General features: G+C 34.2%; 1 protein-coding gene across 1 annotated transcript; it reads left to right on the top strand.

Moving 5' to 3' along the window:
• Positions 1-121: 121 nt before the first annotated feature.
• On the top strand, positions 122-18,602 carry LOC106062592 (VPS35 endosomal protein-sorting factor-like). The gene is made up of 26 exons (XM_056019172.1): positions 122-270; positions 350-440; positions 1,242-1,454; positions 2,669-2,822; positions 3,987-4,072; positions 4,195-4,323; positions 5,850-5,934; positions 7,177-7,248; positions 7,409-7,553; positions 7,666-7,759; positions 8,029-8,106; positions 8,247-8,416; positions 8,543-8,654; positions 8,763-8,879; positions 8,963-9,016; positions 9,145-9,288; positions 9,686-9,771; positions 10,535-10,615; positions 10,855-11,017; positions 11,194-11,271; positions 12,745-12,859; positions 13,542-13,681; positions 14,181-14,346; positions 15,444-15,562; positions 15,788-15,934; positions 16,642-18,602. Exons 1-26 carry the CDS (start codon positions 254-256, stop codon positions 16,732-16,734), a joined length of 2,949 nt encoding a protein of 982 aa, XP_055875147.1. The 5' UTR covers positions 122-253; the 3' UTR covers positions 16,735-18,602.
• Positions 18,603-27,534: the final 8,932 nt, after the last annotated feature.

Here is a 27,534-nt window from a genome sequence, read left to right as displayed (position 1 = left end):
ATAAATCCCAATATAAAATAAAATCAAGATGTTAAGCACTTATCAGGTCTTAGAACTGCTTATGAAAGCTTTTGACATAGATCTACATTTGTAAAAAAAAAAATGAAAGGAGACTAAAGTTGTAAAAATTGTCTCATTTTCCTTGGTCTTTTATAAATATGAACCTTTAGTTAAACATACCTTTTTATTGTAAGAAATTTCTGCGCCCCCCCTCCTTTTTTTCCTCCTACTTATCAGTCATGTGACTACCAAAATGGCCACCTACGAATGGTAATATTTACTTTACAAATAACTTACAACAATCTTTAAAATTTATTCTTTTCATTAATTATTTTTTTTTTTTAAATAGGGTTCCAAGGACTCGCAACTATGCAGCTGAAATCAAAAGTTTTGAAGTGACCTCAGTAGCAGCTACATCACATCCTCTCAAAGCAATTACGGTAAGTTAAGACAGTTAAGTCTGTTAAGTAAGAAGTAGACTAGAATGACTAGATCAAATATTAGATTCTAGAGTCATAAGAGTCCAGACATAATACTAATATTCAATATTCATTGGTAACTTTAACAGAACAGGAGTACTAAAACTAAAACAGTAACTGAGTAAAGTAAGTGACACTAATAACAGTTTAACTTACTCAAACTCATTTGCGTCACTAGGGAGGGTGCGGTCCGCACAGTGTGACACCCATTACTGCTATTAGGGGGGTGACACCCAAGTAAAAAAATGCACTTTGGGAATATAACCTACAATTTAAACAAAAAAATAAAATATCTAAACAGAAAGAAAACTTATTCAGAAAATTTCAAGAAACTAAGACAGAAATAGTCCATAAACAGTATCTTAAAATTAAAGACCTAACGCAAAAACTCATCAGATAGCTAGCTGCAGAGTGAACACATAAACAATGTAATCTTTAAGGATAACAATAAAATCTAAGGTCTAACACTATATTAATGAAAATGGGAACAACAGCCCTATTAAAATAGATGATAACTTAACACATAATGTAAATGAGAATGAAATTAAAGCAAACATCCTAAATCAATACTTTACATCAGCCTTCTCAGCCCCAAGAGATAAAGACATTACTTAATTTAAAACTGATGTTATGCCAGCAGGATTTCTCAGAATTAAGCAACAAACTTAGACCAGTAAGACAATTTTTAGCTAATGTTTCAAGGTTTTTCCCTTAAGTGCTATTTGTAAAATTAATAGATTGTTAAATTATTCAATGTTTTAGGTCACAGAAGTTAAGAAAATTGGAGACAAAAAAGATGCAAGTAAATCTTCAGCATCAGCACCATCAAAGTCCACTGTCATTGACCCTCTATCTTCTTCTGATCCTCTTAGTGTTGGGATCAATGCAGAGTTTGATGGGCTTGATCCCCTCTCACGAATAATGAAAGGAGATTCTGCACCTGCGGCAAAGTCAAATAGATCAGATAGACTAAAAGTAATATTGTTCTTTTAATTAATTTTTTTTTTGTTGGTGCTGTTTGATTGTTCATATTGTGCTGGCATATTTATTACTTATCTATTATCTATTTCAACATACGTTTTGTCTTATCCTACATACATTTAGACGGTAAGGACTGTTCCAATTTGTGTTAGCCATTTTGTTTAAGTTTCAATGCTCTGTAAGGCTGATGAAATGAATCATATTCTTTGCAACAGCATTGAGTTTTGAGTTGTCAGCTTATCAGTTAACTAAGTCAACTACTTTTATACTTTCATCATTACTTAATCCTCATTACCTAAACTAATTCATGTATTAGTATTCTAAGTATAAATATTTATTGAATACTTTGACAGCTAAATGCTCTAGTGATCTACCATAGAATCCTTCAAGTTTATAGCTTATTTTAGAAATTGCTAATCCCATTTGTACTAACAAATAAAAGTCTTTTTTAAAATGTACTGGGGTGCGGTGGCTGAGTGGTTATGCGATTGGCTTTTGGACCTGGGGTCCTTGGTTTGAATCTCAGTGAAGACTAGGATTTTGAATTTCAGGATTTTTATGGCGCCCCTGAGCTCAACCAACTCTGATGTACTTGACATTAGTTGTGAAAAAGTAAAGGTGGCTGGTCATTGTACTGGCCACATGACACCCTGCTTGTTAATCATTGGCCAAAGAAACAGATGACCTTAACATCATCTGCCCTATAGATCACAATGTCTGAAAGGAAAACTTTACTTTTTACTGGGATCAGTGTGGATTCAAAGTTGTTAAAAAGGGAATGATTGTGGTATGCCCTTTGTAGTATCACCAGGATGGTCCTGAGCTTGCACTCTGTATAATACCATCCCTTGCTATTGTGGGACTGGGTTAGTATGTAAGTAAATTTCTGAAGTACTGCCAGAAACCTATTAAACAAAACAACTATGGTGACTGGTATTTTTACAAATAATAAATAAATAAAATTAAATCCAAAACTTTTTTAGTTGAGAGAGGTGCTGCAACAATACCAGTTATAAAAGTAATTTAATCTCTCAAGTCCATAGACCAGATATAAAGCTAGATGCTACAAAAATGAAAGCATTCCTAGTTCTCCTATTTCAGTGTACTAGAAAGTCATGCCTTGCATGCATTTTATGTCTTCAGTAAAGTGTACATATGTAACAATGTAAAAACGCAAAAACTTTAACCAAATTTAATTTTGTAAACAGGCTCAAAGTGTAGATGAAACTGATGGTGGTGATAATTTGGGGGAAACATTTGAGCCCTGGTCATTGAAAAAAGCTGGTATCCTATCAGTTTACACAACGTCAGAGAAGTTGTCCATAACCACTAGCTTCTTATCTGCCACAGATCAAGAAAATGGTAATAAGGAGTTTGTTGTCAAGATATATTTTGGTTTTAGCCCTTTGAATACATTGCAATAAGTATTTTACCTTTGTTAAATCACATTTTCATTTCTTATTAGCGTTACACTTTAACGATTACGATTACTAAGAAAACTGTCCTCGTTTAATGTTAGCGTAAAGGCCTTGGTTATGTTTTATCACGCTCACATCTGCAATATTTTAAGTTTCAATATCACTGCCTGGTATGGCAATCTGAGCATTAAAAATAAAAATAAACTTAATAGAATCCTAAATGCTGCTGGCGAAATCATTGGCAAAAAACAAACCCCATTTGGGCAGTTGTTTGAGAGAAACATCTATAAAAAAGCTAACAAGATCCTCGAAATAAAGAATCACCCTTTGTGTCAGGATTTTGTGATTTTACCATCACAAAAGAGATACAAGACACCGATAGCAAAGACAAACAGGCACAAACACTCTTTTGTTCCCCTGGCAATCAAATCATTAAATAAGAACAATCTGGTATAAACTTTGTCACATGTAAATTATGAGTCTGGTGTGAATGTACACTTTGGTTTCTTATAGTTATAATGTTTTTTGTTTGGTGTAATGCACAAATTGTAAGACAAATTTCCTTACGGATAATAAAGATTATTATTGTTATTATTATTATTATTATTAAAAATAATTGATGTAATTCTTTTGTATAACAAAACCTCCAATAAAAACATTTAGTGCTGCTTCACCTTTCTGTCAGCGGGGGCATTAAGTTAATTAGCCACAACAAGGATTAATAGTCCAAACTTCATCATTGGTTAAGTGCAAGAATTACTTATGCATCCAATGGTCCCTTTAATGACAGTCATACGCCAGTACAATGACACATGATCCTTATCTCCCTAGATGATAATATCTTCCAATTTAACTTTTTTATTCTTTGTCACATCCTCTATTATTGGTCACCTCATTTCTAATTACCCTTTGCTACATTTTTTGAGATAAAAGCAATTTCACTTTAAAAAACTCTTTATTTTAAGGGCATGGAGAGGAGAAATGTTGGTTTATTATTTTTCTTTGGGTTTTATTCTGACATTTGCTAAGGTTCTTACTGAAAATGATTTATACAATTAAAATATTTCATTATAACAATTTTTGTGCTGTGTTTTCTTTTCCAATTTAGTGGTGATCAAAACTCAGACACAGTCAGCTGGCACTGTTAGTGATAAAGTAAAAAATAGATTGGAACAACTGGATGACTTTGAAGAGGTGAGCTTTCTGGAGAACAGTTTCATCTGCTGAACTAGTGTATACACAGACTAGATGTAACAACATCAATTATTTATTATTTCTCTACTCAATTTTTAACGAATGTTGATTATGTATTTCAGGGCTCTGTTAAAGAAATGTTAAATCTTAGTCAGCAGGATTATGTCAAAAGAATTGAGGAACTGAATGAAGCTCTTAAAACAGCCTGGGACAGTGATCATAGGGTGAAGGCTTTGAAGATTGCAATACAGGTAATAATAACAAAATTCAAACAAATAAGTTGGCATACAATAAGAAAATAAAATCAATCCTAATTTTGCAGAATATTTTTAGTTATACAATAGATTAGGCAAGTAAATGATCAAGACAGAAAAATACAAATTGAAATAATGATCAGATTATTAGATTCAAATAGGAAGTTAGAATACTTTGATTTAAAGACTCTTGCTTTTTAAATTGGTAACGATAAAATCAGAATGAAATAACTGAAGCCTTAAATTGAGAGGTTAGTATGACAGCAAAGAAAAAAAAAAAGCAGGAATATATATGATAGTCAAATTGAAACAAATTATAATAGAGGCTAGAAAGTAGAGGGTTCAGCTACACGAGAGGTAAAACAAATCACTTAACTTCCACTCCCTGCACGTGATCCAACCTGTCCTCGTGATGCAACTTCGGGCTGTCTCTGTCCTCTCTGTACTGGTACTTCAAACCATCGCCGTTTCTCAGGCCAAATCAAGGGGCATAACACATGAGGAAAAATGTTTTAAAATAGAATGAGTGTCAAATTAACAACAATATAACATGTAGAACAATATTTGTAAGTTTAAGTACATCAATAACAATTTATAACTGCTCTACTTATAACATTTCTGCGACGAGAGGTCCTGGTTTTCTTTCACAAGAGCCCCCAACTGTAAGGGAACTCGGGGTGAGTTCTTTACTACATACATATGGCTCGATAATCTAGGGTATGATTCTCACATGCAGACCTTAACATGTGTAAATATTACAAAAGTATCACTCAACGAAGGAGTATAAAATTAGTATTTATTTACAGTCAACAGCAAGTACACACATAATAATTGAATGCATAGTCATTAATAACTGAGATACTAAAACGTGCCCAACGGACATACTACAGGGCGCTTAGACTAGATTAATTGAACAAAAGGCTATCAATGCCATACATAATATACTCACAAATAGTCAGTTCTCATACATAACAATGAATAGAGTTATGACATCTCCTTACGCTAGGTATAAAACTGATAAATACATCACAAGCACCCTACTCAGACCAGGTCAGCTCTCCAACTGCTAGACTGACCGCTAGAAACCTAATTGTCCCCCCTTGAAAATCTCGTGATAAAAACAATTCACACACCAACCACAAAATAAACAAAACACACACACAATCTCACATCTTACACACCCCCACTCTTGACAATATACAATTGACTATTTTTGTTTTAAAGTTATGAGATAGTTGGTAATGTAATTATCATAAAAGTTCTTAGCTGCTAAATATTTTCACACAATCAATAATATAAAGCAGTTATAAATACTATGATGAAATCAACTTTACCTTTGAAAAAAGTTTTCCAAAATTCAATTGAAATGTTTTCAACTTTCATTTGAACATGTAAGCCTTCTTTGAGCTTAAAGTTATATGACAGCCAATGCAGAAAGTTTTTTCATAACCTTTTTTGTTTTCCTTGATAAAAAAAAATCTGTGTTGCTTAAATTCAAGCTTTTTATTTCAAATGTCTTTCAGTGTTCCAAATTACTGGCTGATATATCAGTGATTCCGTTTTACCCCAGCAAGTTTGTGCTCATCACAGATATTCTGGATACTTTTGGTAAAATCAATATCTTATTTAGTTTAGTTTTGATACATTAGTAAATAGGTTATTTTGTCTTTTTGTTTTATGAAATAAACAATTATTGATACTTTGAATATGGCACCACAGAAAAAAACAACTAAATGCTTTTTATTTAATAAATGGGATGACTGCCCATAAAGTGATTGATAAAGTTTACGCAAATGTGAAGCTAAGTGCTGAAACAGTAAATGATGCATACATATTACATATATAAATACAGTACTAGGGAACACATTTTTAATGAGAGAAGCTAGTGTTTTAAATATGATGAAAATAAGGGGTAGTAATTGCATGCATGAAAGAAGCCTTGGATCAGAAAGATTTTATTTTGTATATCTCTATGGACTAGAGCAGTGTTTCCCAAACGTTTTCCTTAACCAAACACTTTACTTATTTTTTTAGAGAGATTAATTCACCTGGTGGCCTACTAGCTAATTACTCCAGTCATTGGTGGAACAAATTCAGGCTTTGCAGAACCCTATAACACATTTTGGGGAAACACTGGTCTAGAGGTTAGCATTGCTTAGTAATGCTTTACTGCTAGGTGGTGTTGCCGTATTTGGGGTCATTGGTTCATGCCCTGGTCGACGCAGTCCCTTATTTTTGTTATATTTAATTCACTACCTTCTCTTCTCAAGTCTTTTGTGTTGCCTTTATATATGTAATATGTATTTATCATTGAATAGTAAAGTTTGTAGCTTATTTCTTACTGTATGCCAAAGTATATGAAACAAAAAATGCTTTTAATTGATCTGTAATGTAGAATATACAAAATTGTGTCTCTCATTTTCTTAATTTCTTTATAGCTTTATGTGCTATTGGCATATAGAGTAATGTCCATCTTTAACTTCTTTATATCTTCATTGGGCTATTTGCACATAGAGTAATGTCTGTCTTTAACTTCTTTATAGCTTCATTGGGCTATTTGCACATAGAGTAATGTCTGTCTTTAACTTCTTTATAGCTTCATTTGGCTATTTGCACATAGAGTAATGTCTGTCTTTAATTTCTTTATAGCTTCATTGGGCTATTTGCACATAGAGTAATGTCTGTCTTTAACTTCTTTTTAGCTTCATGTGCTATTGGCATATAGAGTAATGTCTTTCTTTATAGCTTCTTTTAAAGTTTGTTTTTAAATTATATTTATCAGAGCATTTGGTTTATGATCAGTTGTTCAATTCTCCATTTAAAGTTTGTTGTTAATTTGACATTTCTCAGGGCGTTTGGTGTATGATCGTTTGTTGGACAAAGCACAGTCTTCATTGCCTGGAAGATCACTAAAACTTTCTGGTTAGTTTACAAAGATTTAGTGTTACATTAAGAATAACAATGCTATTCGTTGTAATTACATTGCATTAAAAACAAAGTAAAATAAAAATAGTTAGAACTTAAAGTAATTAATATGCTAATCATTGACTTTGTATAAAGTCATAGTTTTATATCCTTTCAGCTAATTTTACATCTGATGAAGTTCCTGAGGCAGCCAAAGAAACTTGTAGAAATTGGTTCTTCAAAATTGCTTCTATCAGAGAACTAATCCCAAGACTTTATGTAGAGGCTGCCCTCCTCAAGTCATACAATTTCCTGAACACAAAGTAACAAATGTTTTGCTTTTATGGACTGTTTGTTAGAACAACAAATTATTGAATTTGTTTGAAGTTTTCTGTAATGCAAGAAAACATATTTTTTTTTAATCTAACAACCTAGTGAGTACTCTGATGCTTTACGAAGGCTATCTCTAATGGTGAGAGGCATTGGGGATCCTCTTGTTGCTGTATATGCAAGATGCTATTTGTGCAGGGTGAGTCATGCTGTTTATATTTATTTTTTCAAGGTATCAATTATAACCAAGTGATTTATAAACAGATACTTGAAATGAGAAAATGACCATCTTTAAAAAAATTAGATTTAATTTTTTAATATTAAGAAAATCATTGAAATGTTATTGCATTGAATAACACATTTTAAAAGGTGTGTTTGTTGTTTTTGTTTTTTTTTTCTCAAATTTATGTAGTAAAATTAAAGCATTTATTTCAAATTAAAAAATTTTTAAGACTTGCTTTTCTTAAGGTTGGAATGATCATTGCTCCAAAATTCAAAGATCATATTCCTCGATGTTTTGAAGATTTCATCACTACATTCCCCCAGGTTTGTTTTTTTTTCTTTGACTCTTTCAAGACAGTAAAAAAAAAGTGACCGAAAGTTCCATTAATAAGAAAGATGATGCAAAATAAAACTTTGATTTAATACATTTCCCAAAGCTAATAACCATTGTGTGTACTGTGCAGGTGCAAGGAGAAAGTGTTCAGAATATTTTGGCAGTCCAGAAGCTTGACATGCCTCGCTACTTGACACTCTTTTCTCCTGCTCTGGACTGGATCTTACAGTGCCTAGCACACAATGCTTCAGAAACTCTCCTGAATGAGACACTGGAACGCTGCAAAGAACAATGTAACAAGTGAGTTCAGTTTTGCTTTCAATAGAGTAAAGTTTTGTTTTTACTTACATACTTACTTGCGGAGCTCTGAAACACCTTTGTTCACTTGAAGGGTATTTGTTCTTTTATAGTGCATTTCTATTCCAGTGCTCTGATGATCAACTCAATCATGTCTGCCTTCCAGCCTCAGTACATTGCCAACAGAGCTTTGGTATTCACTGAAATGATCAGAGACTGTGAAGGAACTGGCTTACCAAAAGTATTGCTCATTTTTTTTTGGAAAAAAAAAAATGGTTTAGACAGTAGCATTTATATCTCTTCAAAGGTTTTTGTGGGCTGTTTATTAATTGGCCTATGTTTCTTTCAGTACTTGTTACACAGAACACTTGGCTTGTGCTTAGTTGTAGCAGAAACACCAGAGGACCAGCGGCTGCCAGTTTTGAATGAAGTTTGGAAAGCTGTAGTAAAACAGAAGAATCCATCAGTAAGAGATTTAATTACATTTTTGTTTAAGTTTGTGTTGTGTTTTGGTTTGCAAAGTTTAATTCATGAAACATGTAATTGCAGGAATATATTGGTTGTGCTGAAATCTGGATTGAATTTGTTGTTAAACATTGTGGGGTAAGTTCGTCTTAATTTTACAGTACCAGTAGTACCGGATGTTAATTCAAATTAAACAAAAAATGTTTTGCTACTCATGTCATTTTTTCAAGATGGCGGATGTTAATAACAGATTTTTTTTCTCAAAGAAACGTGAGATCAATACATTCCTGGGAGACATCATCAAACACATGACACCAGATCGAGCGTATGAAGACTTCTATCCCCAGCTTCAGTCTGTGGTTATAAAGATACTAGCCCATCAACATGATTTCTCTCTGCTCTTCTCTCTCGTAAGTTATAAAAATAAGCCATCAAATTCATATTAGTACTCTTCCTTTCCCAGTGCCATTGGACCATCGAATGGGTATGGTGCATCAGCTTGGAAAATAACTGACTTTGCAGAGTTTTAGACTTTAATTAACATGAATGACTAGGTTAGCTCATGGTTATGCGTAGGACTTAATAATCTGGTTTATGATATATATGAGCCATATTTCTCTCTTGTAAATTGTCAAGGTACTTGTTCATGGACTTGATTTCTCTTGCTTTTGCTTTTTTTTTCTTGTAAGCCCAAACTTCAGAACAGGCTTAGACACTCATTGCTTTACTTAACTGTTGTTTGAACCGCAAATGTGTATAGTCTCTATATCATGAGTTCCTAAAAGAAAAATGTTTGTTTCTGATCAGGACAAGTTCATGACCTTTGTTGACATGTTTCAAAAAGAGGCTGTGAAAGTGGAAGTTTGTAAAAACATTTTTGAATCTTTTAACAAGTGAGTAATATTTGCTAACACTGCTGCATTAGATGTAAACATTTTCAACTATTTAATAGATTCATTAATGGTCATTAATTGACAGAATAATGTCTTTTTCTTGATTTGGTGGGTGTTGGAAAAGAATGACCCTGCACTATCACCCACTGAATCAAGAAAGACTGAATCTCTTGTTGGTCAGTGTCTAAAACTTAGTCTGATGTTTATAATTTTATAACTTTGTTAAGTTTTCTTAAGTTAGTCTCATTTAAGTAAACTTTGACAGCTAGCCACTTATGTATATCTTTATTATGAGAACTGGATACTATTTCTCATTTTTGTCTTGACATCAGCTTTTAATGGCAGTGTTGTAATGTGCAAGGTAGCAGAAACAAGGTTTAAATCCTAGAATACTTGGATGTTTAATTATGGATTTTATGGTAATAGTGTGAAAAATAAAATGTTATCCATGTTAATTAATAGCAGCAGATAAAGATTATCTTTAAAAAAATCTTTAAATGCCCTGTAGAAATTTATGTTTTAAAAGGATTTCAAGTGGCTTCAAATGGAGCATCTGTACAAATATAGAGAATTTTCACTAATTTCAGACATAAAAATCCACTTTTTTTTGCAGTTCTGCTCATAATTTGTGTGTGTGTTGAATTTTGGGAAATATTTTTAAAAAAAAAGGAAATCCTAAAAATTTTTATAGCTGGAAATTTGTATTTTATATGAAACATTTCTAAACATTGTATTGAAGTCAAATCTCATTTTTCTTTTCTAGACATCAAACAACATCAGTGAGTGATCCAGTAGTCATCAATGCCATGATGTTCTTAGGAAAAATAATGCATGACTCAGTAGAGTAAGTGGCTCATAATTAGCCTACCTTGGTAATGTTATTTTACTTATTGTTAATGAACATTGTTATCAGTTTAATTCAGGTATGCTTTTTCAAATGTTACAATTTTATTCAATAACATGAGTTAAAAGAAAAAAAAATATTTTACGACATTTTCAAAAACAGTACACATAAAATAAAAATTTAACTAATAATGTGAGTCATACTTTTGTTCTGGGTTTTTTTTTTTTTTTTCTGTTCAGTGCCCTGACACTTGAGGATGAAAAGAGACAGATTGGTCAGCTACTGTGTGGATTTATTCGATTGGTCCAATTTGGAAGAGATTTTGAACAGCAGCTGAGTTTCTATGTTGAGTCTCGGGCTTATTTCAGCAATCTGGACTCAGTTCTAATCACTTTAATTCATGTAAGGGAAATAAAACCAAATATGTCAGTCTATATGTATGTTTAGTTCTTATAAGAAAATTAACTCTTTAAGTTTATTCGTTGTATAAATCAGCCAAAATGGATCTTTTAAAAAGTAGTAGTGCTATGTGACTTATTAATGTCCAAATATTTTATTACCTTGTTTATTTTGTGCAGTCTGTGAACAATCTTGCTGTAGAGACTCGAAGAATTGTTCGTGGAAGTCATACTAGTAAAACAGCTGCTTTTGTCAGAGTAAGCAAATATCTAATCTCATATTTTTATGGAGCTCCATATAATCATTCTTTTACTTTAAACATGTCGTACTGTAAAATTATAAAATGTTAGGCTTTCAAGTTGAAAAAAAAGGGTTTACAATCCTTTTCTGCCTAATATAATAAAGCTGTTTTTTTAAAGTGATTGGTAGCTATTTATATTAGTGGCTTGAAATGTTGCCAATATGCAATAACAAACAAGAATATAATGCAACATTACATTGGTCAACCTTCAAAAACTATCACAGGATTTGAACTTTTAGTCGTTATTACATTTTCAGTCTGTTTTTCCTTTCCCTCATGCACATATTCTCCCTCCATCTTGAGCCAGGTCATAGGTTATCTAAACCATTTCATTCAACATTGATCTATTACATGAAAGTCATTGATTTTGTTTGAAAATATAGATTTTATCTTCCAAATGAGCTCATCAAAAAAGCTATTTAAAACATCATTTGATGTATTCATAGGTTACATCCCTCTTACTGCCTCTAGAACAAGGAATATATTTTTCTATATTTATTTTGACTCATACCAAAATGATTTCTTGTTTTATTGAAAAGATTTTATTAAAATGTTTTGTTTTTTTTTTCTTTTGTAAAACACTACCACCATCTATAAATAAGCATTGGCATGTTGTGTTTTTTTATTTTACTGTAAACAATGGGAATATATTTGAACTTATAAGAAATAGAAAAATGTTTATATTGTGACTATTTCAACATATTTCTTACTTAAACTTAAAAGGAAAATTTAAGATCACCTTCACCTGTCCCTAAGTCTTTAAGTCTGTTGGGGCACAGAGCACAATGTCAATGATCTCGTTTCCATTCTGTCGTTTGCCAGGATTAGAATCACTTTCAATGACAGGCCCATCCATCCTTTGATATTCTCTTCCCATCACTTTTTTTGTCTGCCTTTTCTTCTTTTCGCTAATACTACTCTCTTCAGAAAGTTTTTTACCAACCTTTTGGATCATGTGATTTGACTTTATGGTAGCTGCATTTCTTCCCGATATTTATAATTTCATCATGGGGCCCAATTGCAATTGTGATCCTGTTTTGTGTTTCCTCCTTTTTTATGTGGTCTTTGCAGGTGAGGCCTAGAATCCTAATTCTGTATCATCGCAAATCCATGGCTTGGATTCTCCTCACTACTTCTGCAGTTAGAGTCTATGATTTGCAAGCATACAAGAAATTGCCATGAGAAAGGAGCACATTTAAATTTAAGATGCTTTGCATTATTGAGATTTTTATATGCGTTTTTAACTAAAAATTCTGTACTGTACTTTAACATGTGATAAATGTAGCAGTTTGGTGACTTAAATTTGAAATTCTGTAAATATCAAATTTTTGTTTAACAGACATTTAATTATACATTTTACACATTTTGTTTGTGTTTCCTTTTTTTTTTTTCAGTAACATTATTGGCTTTTTTTTTCTCTACTCTCTAGGCATGTGCTGCTTACTGTTTTATCACCATTCCATCTTTACAGTCTATCTACTCCCAGCTTCAGCTCTATCTCCTCTCTGGACAAGTGGCTTTACTTAACCAATGCTATTCACAAGGTATTAGTACAGCTAGTCCTCTAAGGGCTTAAATAACCAATGCTATTCACAAGGTATTAGTACAGCTAGTCTTCTAAGAGCTTAAATAACCAATGCTATTCACAAGGTATTAGTACAGCTAGTCCTCTAAGGGCTTAAAGGCTCATTAGAGTAGGAAAAGAAAATGTAGAAGCAGACCTAGAACCGCTTAAAATCCAGATTTGTTAAAAGAAATAGCATTAAGAAACTAACCATGGGCTGAAGAGCATAGGGCTTGGATATGATGGATAAAAATGAAATTGAGACCAACAAGTTCTATTTTAAGTGTAGTGCTTCTAAAAGAGTTAATTTCTCCTGCCCTGTAGTAATGGGCACCACCTGGATTTTGGTTAACCAGTTCCCTTTATTTGTGTTTTCTGCCATTCTTAGAGGCTCATTGATATTGTCTCCACATTGTTTTTTTGCCCGCCTCTTTTTTTTTGTTCCAATACTGGACATACCACTTGAATATTCTTTTTTGCAATGGTCAAGAGGTCACCCATAAGATATTTGTCTACCCTGTTGTGCTCTTTTCTGTTGGGATTACTGATATTTTTAATAAGCTTTTGTTTGACAAGTAAATCTAGATAATTATTTGCATTACAGAGTGTGTGATTTTTTTTTGTGTAATAATAGTTTTGAAATGACAAACATTTCCTGCCAGGTGATGCCTTCTTCAAAGCCTCAATTTCACTGATCCCAGAAATGCCCAAAACATTGGATGGAGATGCCAAGTCAAAGTCATCAGAACCTTACTTGCTGGAGTACCTGTACAGTTTTGTTGCCACTCTTCTGGTTACACCTGTGAGTATAATTTAACATCAGTTGGTATAAATCTAAACAAAATGTATCAGTATCCTATGTTGAGAAAGAAACATATGGTTTTTGAAAGCTCATCCACTTATTGGAATTTTCTGGTATTGTAGGTCAAAGATCTTTATCTTTGGTCCATTTTTTTTCAACTTGTCCTTACCAAGATAGAATGTAATTATGAGATTTAGATCAAGTTAATATTATTAGACATTTGTAGCTGATCTAGTGCATGTACATATGTAATGGGTCTGATTGTTTTAGGATTGTCTTCATGTTAAGCAAGTTACTGATCATGAGGAGAAATTTAATTATACATCTTAAAGACTGATCTTAGACAGAATGAGAAATGTAAAAAAAAAACAAAAGGACTGGCTTTGCAACCCCTCCCCCTTATATCATATATTGTCCTTCAAGTTGAGAATTGTTGTCTTTAGGAAAGACACATAAATCTAACAGTTGACATCATTAAAACAAATCGTCTTCCACGCAGGACAATCCTGAAATGGGTGTAATGTACCTACTACGAGGTTTGCTGAATGTGCTGCAAGACTACACATGGGAACCTAACAGTGATGCTCGTATCCTTGTGTACACACGTGTACTAGCCATGCTTTCAGCTGCATATCAGGAGGAGTATCCATACCATATAGATAAGGGTTTGTAATGAATTTCTAAAAGCATCAATAATAAAATAATAATTGGCTGCTAACAAACAAAATGTAGGGTTATTGCATAGCAAACAAAAATCTATTCTTAAAGCAAATGAAAATAACATTGTGTAGATTTTCCATTAATTGAAAACTTTTGTTTATGTATCCAGTGTACCAAATACGGAAGTAAAAATTATCTGTGTATTTTAATCAAACATAGAATAAGTTTTTTGCAATTTTCGGTTTATGAATCAAATTTTAATTTCTTTCACTTGTAGCATAAAGAAATTTGTATTATTTAGCTATCTTTCAATATGCGTCCTTGACATTGTTTATTTCAAAATCTTTCCAATCATTCTCTTTTCAATTTCTTACACTTTTTGTTGGTCCCTTTATATTGCCATCTCATTTCTTTATATTGCTTTCTCTTTCTTACTGTATTTTATTGCTTAAAACAGTGGTTCTCAAACTGTGGACCCCTGGAGGGTTGCCAGAAGACTATAATGGGTCCACAGAAAAATGAAAATTGTATACAATTATAACTTCTTTGCTGAAAGCCAGTTTAATCCGATAGGATAATTTGAATACTAATCAACTAGCCCCTCACTACTGTTTAGCTATGTGACAACTGTAAAAAAAGCTTGTATATTATTAAATTGTGAATAGTAGAGAGCAGAAAAGCATACATGGTAGCAGATAGTCTGATTATGCCAGCAGCTTTAGAAATATGTGATTCGGGCAGACAAATCAGGCTGTGTTGGGGGTCCGCTAAAATCTTATGGCTTGTACAGGGGTCCCTGTACTGAAAATGTTTGAGAACCTCCGCTTATAAGACATTAACAGGATCTAAAAATCAAGTATAAACAAAGAGCAAATAACTGTGATTAACTTTTGGTGTGGTAATCTGCAATATCATAATTGCTTTTTTGAGCACTGCTAGGAGTTTTCATTAACCTTGCAATTCAGTATTGTAAAATAATAGCTTTACACATTTTTTAAAACCTTTTATAATTTATCCCCCGATACAATTTATAAATACATTTTTTATCAGAAGTGATTTTTTAAAATTCTCTTGCTAACTCAATTCCATGTTATACTTTCAGTGGATTCCAATGACTCCATGTATGGCAATGACCCCAAGTATTTATCTGAGGTGAAAAATATGGCAAACACACTCATTTCAGAGATTTTGTCTCACCTTAAAAGTATTGCAACACCAGATGTGAGTATTATAGCATACATAAGTCTTCATGTTTTGCAATTTTAGTGAAAGTTTGCATTTATCATTAGTTCTTTCTAGCAATTTTTATGATACAAATTACAGAATTAAACTTGAAGAAATCATTTTTTTGTTAATTCACTAATTCTGCACAATAGTATTAGTTGGCTTAGTAAATATTTGTAAGTCAGACTGGTATTAAACTAATCAATACTAATATCATTTCAGAATGCCAAACGTCAGAGCTCTCTAGTAATGGAGATACTTTCAGTGCTGTTAACAACTTGTGATTTTAGTCAACCCTCAGTATCAACATTGACTGTCAACTTATGGAATTTAGCACAGAAAAATGGACAAGCAGATGTCAAAACATTGGTATGATAGCAAATTTTTTTATTATTAGTTTTAATCATTTTTTTAAATACATTTTTTACCTAAAACTGAATAATTTCAATGAATAGCAAATGTATTGCAAATCACACAAATAGTATTTGTGTTACACAAAGTGTTTAGTGACAATTGGTTGACCGGTCATGTGGTATGTGCTCCGGACTGTCATTTCTATGGTCCCGAGTTTGAATCCCGCCTGCTGCCACCCTCTGCTGTCCTGCTGGAAGCTTGGAATCTACAGAACTGAAGGAATATTTGAAGCATGTCAAATTATAGATTTTCAATAGCATGAAAAAAAAGTGCATGTTTTACAAGGATCATAATTAGCCATTCCATAGCACATTAGTTGATTATGTCATGAACTCAAATCCATTCTTTAAAATTAAATAATGGTCTGTACATTAGTGCAGTGCAAAAAAATAAAGAAGCAGCTGACTATTTTACCTGTCATAATGAAGATGCTGGTGAAACCAGATTTGTGAATAGTAGGGCTTTAAATATTAGAGATATGAAGGTGGAAGGCAATTAATAAAACAAAAAGACGTCTCTTCCTCAGAGCAACTAAAACAAATTATGTTGATCATCTAACATATTTGATTTGCCATAAAACTATTTAAGTTTGTCTTAAAACTATTTAAGTATGTGATAACAACATTGCTTTTCAATAGAAATTATCTTATCTTATATTTCAGAAAAAACTGATAGACCTTGTCAAATCAAAGGCATCTTCAGCATCCTCTGCATTTCAGTCCCTTCTTCCAAGGCTTGTTATCAATAATGCTTGAAGTCATGGTCTTCTCAGTTTTATAGTAGAATTATATTTATTCTCTAAGCATGTATGTTTTGTTAGGTTCTGAATTAAATCGATGCTGTAGCTCTGCTTAGCTCACGCATTTAAAATTAAGATTGCGTATTACGAAAAGGCCCTAAGCTTTTTGAGATATGGGACCCCTTATAAGTCCAGAAATTATATATGTCAGTGCTAAATTTTTCTTTGGGGACCCTAAGCTAATGCTTGTGTTGCCTATAGGTAAATCCTCCCTGGGTGTGGCTTCACTAGAACACTGATGTGATTGAGTTTTAGCATCCCTCTTTTTTTTATTTTTCTATTTTAGTAATGTAAAAAAGGGGAATTAACTTTTTGTTAAATAAGCCATAGTCTTACGAATTAGACTACATTATTTTGTCATTGAATCATATTCCTAGTTTAATAACCACTGTACGGATGTTGGTCTATACTTTTAGTTCCTGGTTACCAATGATAAATATGGCCTACAATTATCCCATTCTTGGGGGCACCTCACTTTAGTCATTATGCAATAAATGTTTGGTGGCACCCAACAGTTATATTTTCTTCTTCAACAATTATGACATTTCATTAGAGCTAGATGCATTCATTATGATACTCCTTGATTTGGAAGCCAAGCACTATACCACTTGGCCAGCATGTTCCCATGTTAATTGTACATATTCTCTTGTTACTTATGTTGATTTATTTATTAAGTTCAGCATGTTTTTTTTTTAATTAGCCCTAGCAATTATTGATAAATAAAAAAAATAAGTTACCAATGTTGATGTAAAACAGGCATTTGTACTGATCTACCAAACCCAATAAGTAGAGTAAGATTATTAACCATGTACATTGTATTCAAAGAAAACAGTTTTGTCTCTACAATCCCTACTATTTAGCTTGCACTGTCTTCATGAATGGGTAGAAGGAGACCATTCATGTGTGTGTATACATGCACATACTTTTATAAACTTTATTTCTAAAACAGATTTTCCTACCAAAATTTTACAGTTTGTGTAAATCTTTGGGAAAAAAAACATCACTTGCTAATTGGGTACACAGTTGGATCACTATAATTTTTCAGAAATATGTAATCATTTAAATGAAATATAGCCTACATTTTTTTGTCAATAAAATTGTTCCTAAAAAGAAAAAAAAAATTCATGACAGTTAGGTCACACTGCATCAGCTGGAATACTCATTGAAATGATCTTTGACAAGAAATAGATCAAATAGATTGTGACAGGCCAACATCAGCTTCATTATGCAGGAGTTGATGTTTTTATTGATTTATTTATTTATATTATTTATTGTGCTTAAAATTGTTTGCCAAACTTTTGTCAGGTTTAGAAAAGAAAATCAGAAATCTTTTTTCCACATTTCAAGATACCGGTAATTCAGATGTGGCAAAATATTGCAGGTCACAACTATATTTTCATGGTCATATGAGTTACTGCATTAATCTTTGGAATTGAAGACAACGCCTTATTATTATAAGAGACCATGAATAGCCTAGGCCAGTATTTCCCAAACTGTGCACCGCAAAACGCTAGTGTTCCACGGGGCCTGAATTGGTGTTCTACAAACTACTGGAATAATTAACTAAGAAATAAGCAAAGTGTTCTGCTAAATACTCAGAATGTGCGAAGCATGGCATTAAGGAAAACAATATTCCCGATTGATTATTTAAAAGAAAACGAATGAAAATAACCTTGTCACAATTTCCTCAATGACTTATTTGGATATGATCATTATGTCTATTACAATTCGTATAGTTTGCTTGTGTTGTAGATCATGAATCTATTGAGCAATGTAATATAACACAAATGTAGAAAATTAAATATTTTCAAATAATTTTGTTAATATTCATTGAAAGAAATGACTTCTATAAGCTCAACTTGTTCAGCTCTTGTAATATGTTTTACATTAGTGTCACTTCACTAAGCTATCTAGAAATATAGCTTGCTGAAAGCTAAACTTGAAAACTATTGTATCTTATATCTGTTCAGCATTGTAATATGAGTACTTAAGAAATATACATGGTATGTTTAATGAAAGCCACATGAACAAATCAAATGTGGTCATATTCACGTCTATTGTAATGCAGTGTAAAAGCATTTTTTTATACCCCTGAGACCCAGTGTCTCAGATTTCAAAGATATTTTTTGCCAAACTAGATCTTTATATATATACTAGTACGTCGTTATTTAGTGGCGGGTGAACACTTCCTGAAAGACACAGTTGTTCAAATGGGGTGGGTTTGGGCAAGCGACTGCTCGCCACTATAAACGCCGGAAGTATTCATGAAGCAGCATATTATCGTATCACTCTGCTTCCGTGAGTAAGAACAACCGACAGTTACCTGATGCCACTGGCGGATCCAGGGGGGGGGGGGGGGGCGGCAGGGGCGATGAATTTTAGTATAGAATTCTAACAATTTGTATACGAATTTATTACTTATGTTAATAATATATGCTAATTATTTATATTTCAACCTATTTTTAGATTATTTCGCCCCCCCCCCTCAGGTATGTTGGCCGATTTGGTGGGGTCGATCCCCCCCCCCCCCCCACCCCATAAACTTTCGAGTGGGGGTGGCGGTCCAATAAATTTGTAGAAATCACATTTTGCTAACAGAATCAATTAAATATCTATATGATTAAAACGTGTTATTGGTGTTTTAACCGATCTTTATATTATGTCGTTCCCCTGTTTTCCGATTGGGTTGGGGGGGGGGGGGCAAATACATCTACTGCCATTCCCACCTAAACCCTTTGAGTGGGGGGGGGGGGCGGTCCTACTTGTATGGGGAAATCATAGTTTGTGAACAAAATTAGTTAAATTACAATATAATTTTTATATTATGTTACTACACTTCTGGTATCTTAGCCGATTCTGTGAGGTGGAAGGGGGGGGGTGCGATTGCTTCTGCTGCCCTTCCCACTCTAGCCTTCTGAATGGGGTGGGGCGGTCCTATTTTTATGGAGAAATGATAGTTTTTGAACAAAATTAGTTGAATATCTATATAATATAAACTGTATATTGATGTTTTAATCCATTTGTAAATAATGTCGGATGAAAAGATGACGTTTTAAAACAGAAAAGTCAATATGGCGACAGAGTTTATGTAATTGCACACGAATTCATCTTAGTTATTTTAAGAAAGACTTTTTTTGGAAAATTTAGAATTCATACGAAATTTTTCACAATAAGAGTAACAATTGAGATGAGTTCTGAACCCAAATATTATTTTCCTAGTCATCTTGTCAACCTTTACTCAAACTGATATTTTTCTGTTGTAAAAAAAATATTTGGGACAATAACTCACAATTTATGCTTGAATACTAAAAATGAAAAAAATTTAGTGTAAAATCTAATTGGTTCACTTAATTTCTCCTCCCACTTCCAAAATGTTTTTTTTTTAGAGCTTTGAATTATAGTTCAGTAACAAACCAAATTACAAACATGCCTACTGAACAAAATGTATCACTTACAAATGAGCTTTTTTTTAAAAAAATATTATTTTTCGAATAGATGTGTTTTTCGGCGGCGTTCCTCAAAGTTATTCCAAATCGGTTGTATTTGCAATGTAGTAAGAACATGTAAAATCATATTAGAATATTTTTCAAGTAAAACATTATTCAAAAGGTCCTAGGATGAATAATAAGCTGTAGATGTCAGGAAAATGCGTTTCTGCAGTGAAGAATGCAAGAAAACGATTTTGGCGTCGGAGCTTCGCACCGATCCTCAATGGGGGAGCTTACAGCGCTCCCCCAGACCCCCTAGCTGTCAAGAGAAAGGCCTCAGACCCCCAGCCCCGCTAGCTATCTAGGGAAAAGCCTCAACATGGCTGTTTTTTTTTCACATTTTTTTTTCGACTGCGATCCTCAAAGCCTTAATCGAAATAATATATGAGGTATCTTATTTTTTCAAGGAATAAATCGGTTGTATTCGGTATTAAGGGCCTATAAAGTCATATTAGAATATTTTCAAGTAAAACTTTATTCAAAAGATCCTCTTTATTGAATAGGATAAATAATGAGCTGTGGATGTTAGGAGAATGCGGTTCTGCAGTGAAGAAAGCAAAAAAACGATATTGGCGTCGGGGCTTCGCCCCGATCCCCATTGGGGGAGCTTACAGCGCTCCATCAGCTGTCAAGAGAAAGGTCATATATATATCATATATAACGTTGCTGTTTTTGTCTGCTTTTTTAGCCGAAGGTTGAGAAACATTGCTTTTTTAAACATTCTAATATATGCATAACTTTGAGAGTTATATATATACTGTAAGCGCGTTTATGCTTAGGGTTAGGGGAAAAATCGCCCCCCCCCCCACTCCGAAGTTCTGGATCCGCCAGTGCCTGATGCAGGAATGTCGACTACGTTGAAAGAGCTGTTGACTCCTATGTGGAGCGGTGGCCATGGTTAGGAAACGAAAGGGCTAAATCAAAACAAAGCTACAGAAAACAAATGCAACTACTTTAATGACACCAGATATTGACGTGTGTAAAAAAATACACACATAAATGTGGTCAAATATAGAATGTAAAGAGAAAGATTACTTGTACTTCTCCCCCCCCCCCCCCAACCTCTTTTTTGTTTTCTAAGCCGTGCTCTCTGTCGACGTGGGGTAACTTTTTCCGACTTTCAGAAATATATCAGTGATGTGCAGTTATTTGCTATGACATTCATCAAGTGACCTATGTGTGAAACAAGTGTTGTTACCAAGCATGTTTTGATCACGAAAAAGACGCCAACAGAGCGACGTGACAGCACTTGGGAGAACTTGGCGTGAAAAAAAGGCTATAATAGTGTGAACGGAAACATATTCATCTATAATGTCTCCTTCAAGAAAGCGATTTGAGTCGATCTTGTTGCGGACGCTTCTAGCGAAAACAATATCCTATTAATAATCTGTTGTTGTTTTTTTACTTTAGTAGGCCTAATAATGTCGTATTACGTATTAGCATATCTATATTATACGGATAATAAAGATTATTATTATTATTATTATATTAAAATATCCATCTATAACGACAAAATCGACAATGCAAATAAAGTACTACTAGGTCACTGATGATAGTGAATTACAAATCTCTGATAACACTAAGAAGTCGAATCGACCTCGTAATTTCTTGATCGCTTTTCATTTTGCCGGCAATGTTCTATATAACATCAACGTTTGTTTTTACAAGTTTTGGACGTTCCTTGGAAGATAAAGATTATTAATGAAATGAAGATATCCTGTTAAAGAAATGAAGATATCCTATTAATGAAATGAAGATATCCTGTTAATGAAATGAAGATATCATATGAATGAAATGAAGATATCCTATGAATGAAATTAAGATATCCTAATAAAGAAATGAAGATATCCAATCTACGTCCTAGCCAAATCGCCTGTAGGGCGGCGGGACCACCATGACGAAAGTGTTAAACTACTGTCTCAAAATAACACACGACCAGGCAGCCCATCCAATAGGATTATGTGTGGTATCAGTATTTGGTCGTGATTGTCTAAAGTTTCTATCCTAGATTGTGTTACTAGATGTTTGTAAAATGTTTTACTTATTTCGGATGTTCCTTCAGAGTTGAAGATAATTACTTCCTAGTCCAAACCTCCCGCAGGACGACGGGGGATGGGAGCGGGCAGGGTTTGAACCTGGGACCATCGATAAGTCCGAACGACAGTCCAGCGTGCAAACCGCACGACCAGGCAGCCATCCTCGACCAGGCAGCCATCAAGTGTGGGCACTTGAGAACAAAGCGTCAGATTAGGGAATCAATATATTCAATCTTGACTGCAAAACTATGCACGGACTGACAATTTATTTGCAGAAGAGAAAATATGTTTTTTTCTCAGAAAGAGTAGAATGATGAGTAAAACTAGATTGAATAGCAAGGGAACGTTGATGTTGATTCCAAACAAGTTCAGTTTCTTCTTTGTTTTCATTCCTATGTTGGGAGGTTTTAGAATAAGTACCCGGGTACCGTACGTTAAGTTTCTTCTTCTTAGTAGGCCTAGCCTACATCTCTGCTATGAATTGCGCAGTTGCTTGTTAGTGTGTTATTCACTAGGAAGCCCTTTGACTCCGACTTAAGCTTTTCTTGTTCACCGGTAAGGCGGTAATATAGGCTCCCATAGCCTTCATTTCAATTCAGATTATCTGCAACTTTTTTGTAGTTGTCTCTCCTAGATAAACTCCTATCCCTAGATAACGTTCGTGCTTCATCTACCCGGGTTTACAGTTGAAGCGCCCTATTGGAGGCCTACCGGTACTCGCTTTTTTGCTATTAGCCTACCGGTGCCGGCTTTTTTAAAAGTATGATATATATATATATATATATATATATATATATATATATAAGTGAAAATCCTAACTACTGGAAAACCCCACCTCATCTTGCATCAGTGCTAACCAGTTAAACCGCGGCTGTTTATTGGATATGCACATCTAGTCCTTCCTGCCACATGGTGACGCGCCGCTTGGTAGGAGATGATGGCTCCCTCAATGCAAGTTCCATAATTCAAATGTTCTAGCACCTGTTATTTCAATTAGTCTGAGGATGTTTCTATATTGTATTAAAGCAGAAGACACGGTTTACAAAATGATTAGGCTATTACAAAAACGAGATTGCCTTTGACATAAAGTCTTCCTCAATCGGGATAGGTGCCCTACCCTCTTACCCATGTAGAGTATACACTGTTTAGACCTACACCAGCATTCATAAAAACATCGTTATGTTAGGTAGGAACCATAGTTGCTTTTTTGGTAACACACTCTGTCTCATAGCCCCTGCTTTGTATATTGTAGACAATGACTTTTGTAGCATACGGAGAGATCGATATCACTATGTAGGCCCTAGACCTACTCCCGTTTGAAGACAAACTGCTAACTTTAGCTTATCTAGGTCTCTCGACAGTAATGAGTCAATTGATACTACACTGGGATAATACAGGGGATTAAACAAAATAATATAAACCCTATCTCGAAATGCTCCAAAAATGGTTGTTCGCTTCATTGCAAGCACAGATTCAAATGACTAGTTTTCAACTAGATTGAAACATTGGCATCTCAGGGTTTGAACTTGTCCGAATGAAAACGTGCTTCAGCGGTGGATTGGGGATATGTTTAAGTTTTTGGTCCACCGTTGCCAGTACATATCAATGACATGACAGATCTAATAACAGTTGCAATTAACACAGTGGACGGGCACATTCTGAAGCGCTTTGGGGAATTTTCATATCGGCTTGATGTTGTTCATGCCACCAGTGGTGGTCACATTGGATAAAATACTCAGAAAGACATAAAGATTAAGGCACATTCCTCATGCTAGGACAAATTTGTACAAATGCTCCTTCTTCCCTAGTGCTATTAGAGCATGTAATGGGTTGCCTGAGCTAGCCAGGAAAACCAGTGACTTAAGCAGAATTTAGGTCATCGGTTAATATGCATGACTAAATGCATGACGCGTAGGACGTAATCATCTTCTTTTTTTGAAGTAACGCCTGTATTATATAAGAAATAAAAACTTAAATATTATATAGAACACTTGTGTCCAGTTAAGTATGAATTTATATATATATTTTTTGTTAAATATATCGCAATGGTTTTGGGCTGAGGACATTCCAGTGAGAAATTTTTAAAAAATGTTATTTTTTTTAGGCTCTGTATCATCCCTACTTTTCTCTGTCACGGCTACTGTATTTGTAGCCTATGGTTGAATAAGAAAATAGACCGTGTCTTAAAATAATAATAATCTAAATATGCCTATTTAAACATAATCAATGACTCTGATAAAATTAGTTGTGTTAACCCCCAATTATTTTTGTATGTACATATATATATAGTTCGTCAATCGTGGTTCGATGATGACCACTTTGTCATCCAGGGGGCTGAGGGCTTTGCACTTTTTTTTTCTTTCTATCAGATGTGTCGTTGTCAAGTAGTGTGCGCACATTCCATGCGCCTATGGTAAGAGGAACTATCCTCGTCTTTTTCTTTGAATTTCGACCGCTTGAGTAGGGTTCCCGCCAACTGCGGTAGGCTGGCTAGGGTAGTTTTGAGCAGGCTATTTTTGGGGCACCTTTTCTAGCCCTGACCTCATGCTATGGAGGTGAGCAGTGCACTCCTAAATAGGGCTGCTCAGCCAATCAGGGAGCTGCCGGACTCCACTGCTGCTGTGTCAGTGGTGAACGACGACCATATGGCCTGAGCCGCCTGTGTGCAGGGTTGCAGCTACGGCTTCCAGTGTGCCCACACCTACCGCTTCACTGCTTGCCTGTCGCCACAGGACTTTGGTTTGGTTGTTGTTGTTTTTTTTTTTGGGGGGGGGGGGGTATGACAAGTGACTTGCATTGGAATTTGGATTAAATTGAGGAGGATTCCTGCAACACGTCGACCTCACTCTCTCGCCCTAAAGCCCGTCCTTTTCCGGAAGCAAGATTTGGTCAAGACGTCCGGGGACAAGTTTGAGTGCAGTGGATGACCAGAGACTTTTATAAGAGAATATTATAAAAACTTAAGCAATTTAATACGTTATATAGTGACAATCATGAGGCCCTTGGGTGGCCCTATCCAGCCCATTTGGGTACCGGCCCACCTGCTTAGGAGCCGTCGTTAAAAAAAAAAAAAAAACACCACTCATCTTGCTTTTCCATACAATAACGAATCAGTTAATGGAAGTCGATAGAGAATAATACTCGGCAAATTGCCAAACAAATTGTCTCTATCTCATAGGAAAAGCCCAAAAGTACTGTACTATTACAAAGCTTATATCAACTCACTCAGGTACAATTTTTATAGGCTACCGGTAGGCCTACGCGTTATTTCTTCCACACCCAATTTCAGATCAAGTTTAAATTTTGCAAAATTATTTCTTGTACGGTACCTGACAAACCAAGAATCAATAATAAAAAAATACCGAACCAATTTGTTAATAAATTATTTTGTTTGGTATCGAACAAGGGAAAGAAATTGTACTTGACAGATGTGGCGTTATAAGTTATATTAGTCCCCTTTATACTTTGTGTAGAGAATTGGGCCGTCGCTTAAAGTTCGAAACTAACAATAGATAACAATAGATAGCTATGAAACATTTTCATAAGCACTTGGCTGGCACAGTGGTTAGTGTATTCTGTATTGGCTTGAGGCGGCTGAAATTCGAATTCAATTTGTACTTTTTTATAAAATACATTTAAAAAGCTATCAAGGTGACCTTCACCCAGATCGACTTCTCTTTCTCTCTATCCTACCTCCCGGTCCAGACAAGTGAGGGGAATTATAATGAACATAGAAAGCTAAAGTCATGAAATGGCGCTAAACAAAAACAATTGGTAAAAATATTTCTAATCACTCAGGATTACCAATTAAATTACACGACTGATCCAAACTAACTGATACGGTACAATTATACATGATGTAAATTTTTTTTCTTTTTAATTTTTATTTATATTTTTTGTTGGAGAAGCAGCATTACGATTACACTAACATCTACTATGAACTTCGTAAAAAGGTGTACCGATATGTGTGTGTGTGCGCGCATAATAGCCAAGAAACGAATTAGTATTTATCGGTTGTGCAGAGCAAGTAGGTATTTGAAATGCGCAATTAATAGTCATTTCTCACTAATAAGCGTCACCTGCTTCATTAACATAGTCTTGACATGATTTTTCATAAAATAGTTAAAGCTTGTAGGCTTATCGTTTCACACAATTTCGTACTTGAGAGATGGATTTTAGTTGAAGACAACACCAATCACATGTTTAATGACTTGGGTGGCTGCCTGGTCGTGTGAAATGTGATATTGGCTGTTGTCTTTGTGGTCCCGAGTTCAAACCCTGCTCGCTGCCTATTCCAGTCGTCCTGTGGGAGGTTTTTGGCTAGGTTTGTAGGATCATTATCATCATCAGGATAAAAGCATACAATTCAGAGGACTTGCACCTAATACAAAGCGGAAGTAATATTGTTTGACAAATGCTGGAAGAATGCCATGGCAAAGATTGTCTTGCTGTCAAATGAAAAGCAGTACGTGTAAAACTATGTAAAATAAACCAAACTCTTTCGTTGAGTATAGTATCAAATCAAGCATGCATTTAGTCATGTCATAATACGAAAACTGGCACGCTAGTCTTCCCATGCTCACATCACGAGCTGTAATGTAAACCAATGAAGCATTCTTGAATATCAAAACAAATGGGGGCATTTCTTTTTATTACCAGGGTATTTGAAATCATTTGGAACATACATTAATATCAAAACAGATGTGGGAACCATTCGTTCATTAGGGTACATCAAATTTACTGGCCTTTAATTGTGAAAGTTTCTCATCGGCTAAGGTCCTGTGCTCTTATAGTTACACAGTAACCATGGTGGTCCCTTTAACTGACCTTGGTTCTGATGTCCTTGATTTATTTATTGTATTAAATCCTGGTCTTAAGCCTCTTTCTGTATTACATTACCTGGATAACCTCCTTCATCCATTTTTAATGGTTACACTAATCTTTTATTGATCTACAGACCTACTATGTAATGTTTTGACAATACTCCACTGACATATAAAGACCTAGCTCTAGTTAACTAATATCATCTGTGACCCTCGAATTGGTCTTCAACTTTTAACATTGGTGTCTCTACAACTGTAACAGTGACTGCAATGCTGAGAATATTAAGACTTAGAAGTATTGGATCTATATAGATCTACAAGTAATAAATTGTATCATATTTTACAAAATGTAGAAATATGGTCTTAAAAAAGAATATAAAAAAAAAAGTCACAACTACATGACCATAAC

The sequence above is a fragment of the Biomphalaria glabrata genome, chromosome 2 (genome assembly GCF_947242115.1).
Source record: "Biomphalaria glabrata chromosome 2, xgBioGlab47.1, whole genome shotgun sequence".
In the NCBI taxonomy this organism is placed as follows: Eukaryota; Metazoa; Mollusca; class Gastropoda; family Planorbidae; genus Biomphalaria; species Biomphalaria glabrata.
The sequence above is the reverse complement of the archived record's forward strand: the minus strand, read 5'-3'. Positions and strand labels throughout refer to the sequence as shown.

Excerpts from the sequence above, each read along its gene's own strand:
- LOC106062592 (XM_056019172.1), top strand. Across the intron at positions 441-1,241 it reads ATCCTCTCAAAGCAATTACG|GTCACAGAAGTTAAGAAAAT; the intron begins GTAAGTTAAGAC and ends TCAATGTTTTAG. Across the intron at positions 7,760-8,028 it reads CAAGATGCTATTTGTGCAGG|GTTGGAATGATCATTGCTCC; the intron begins GTGAGTCATGCT and ends GCTTTTCTTAAG.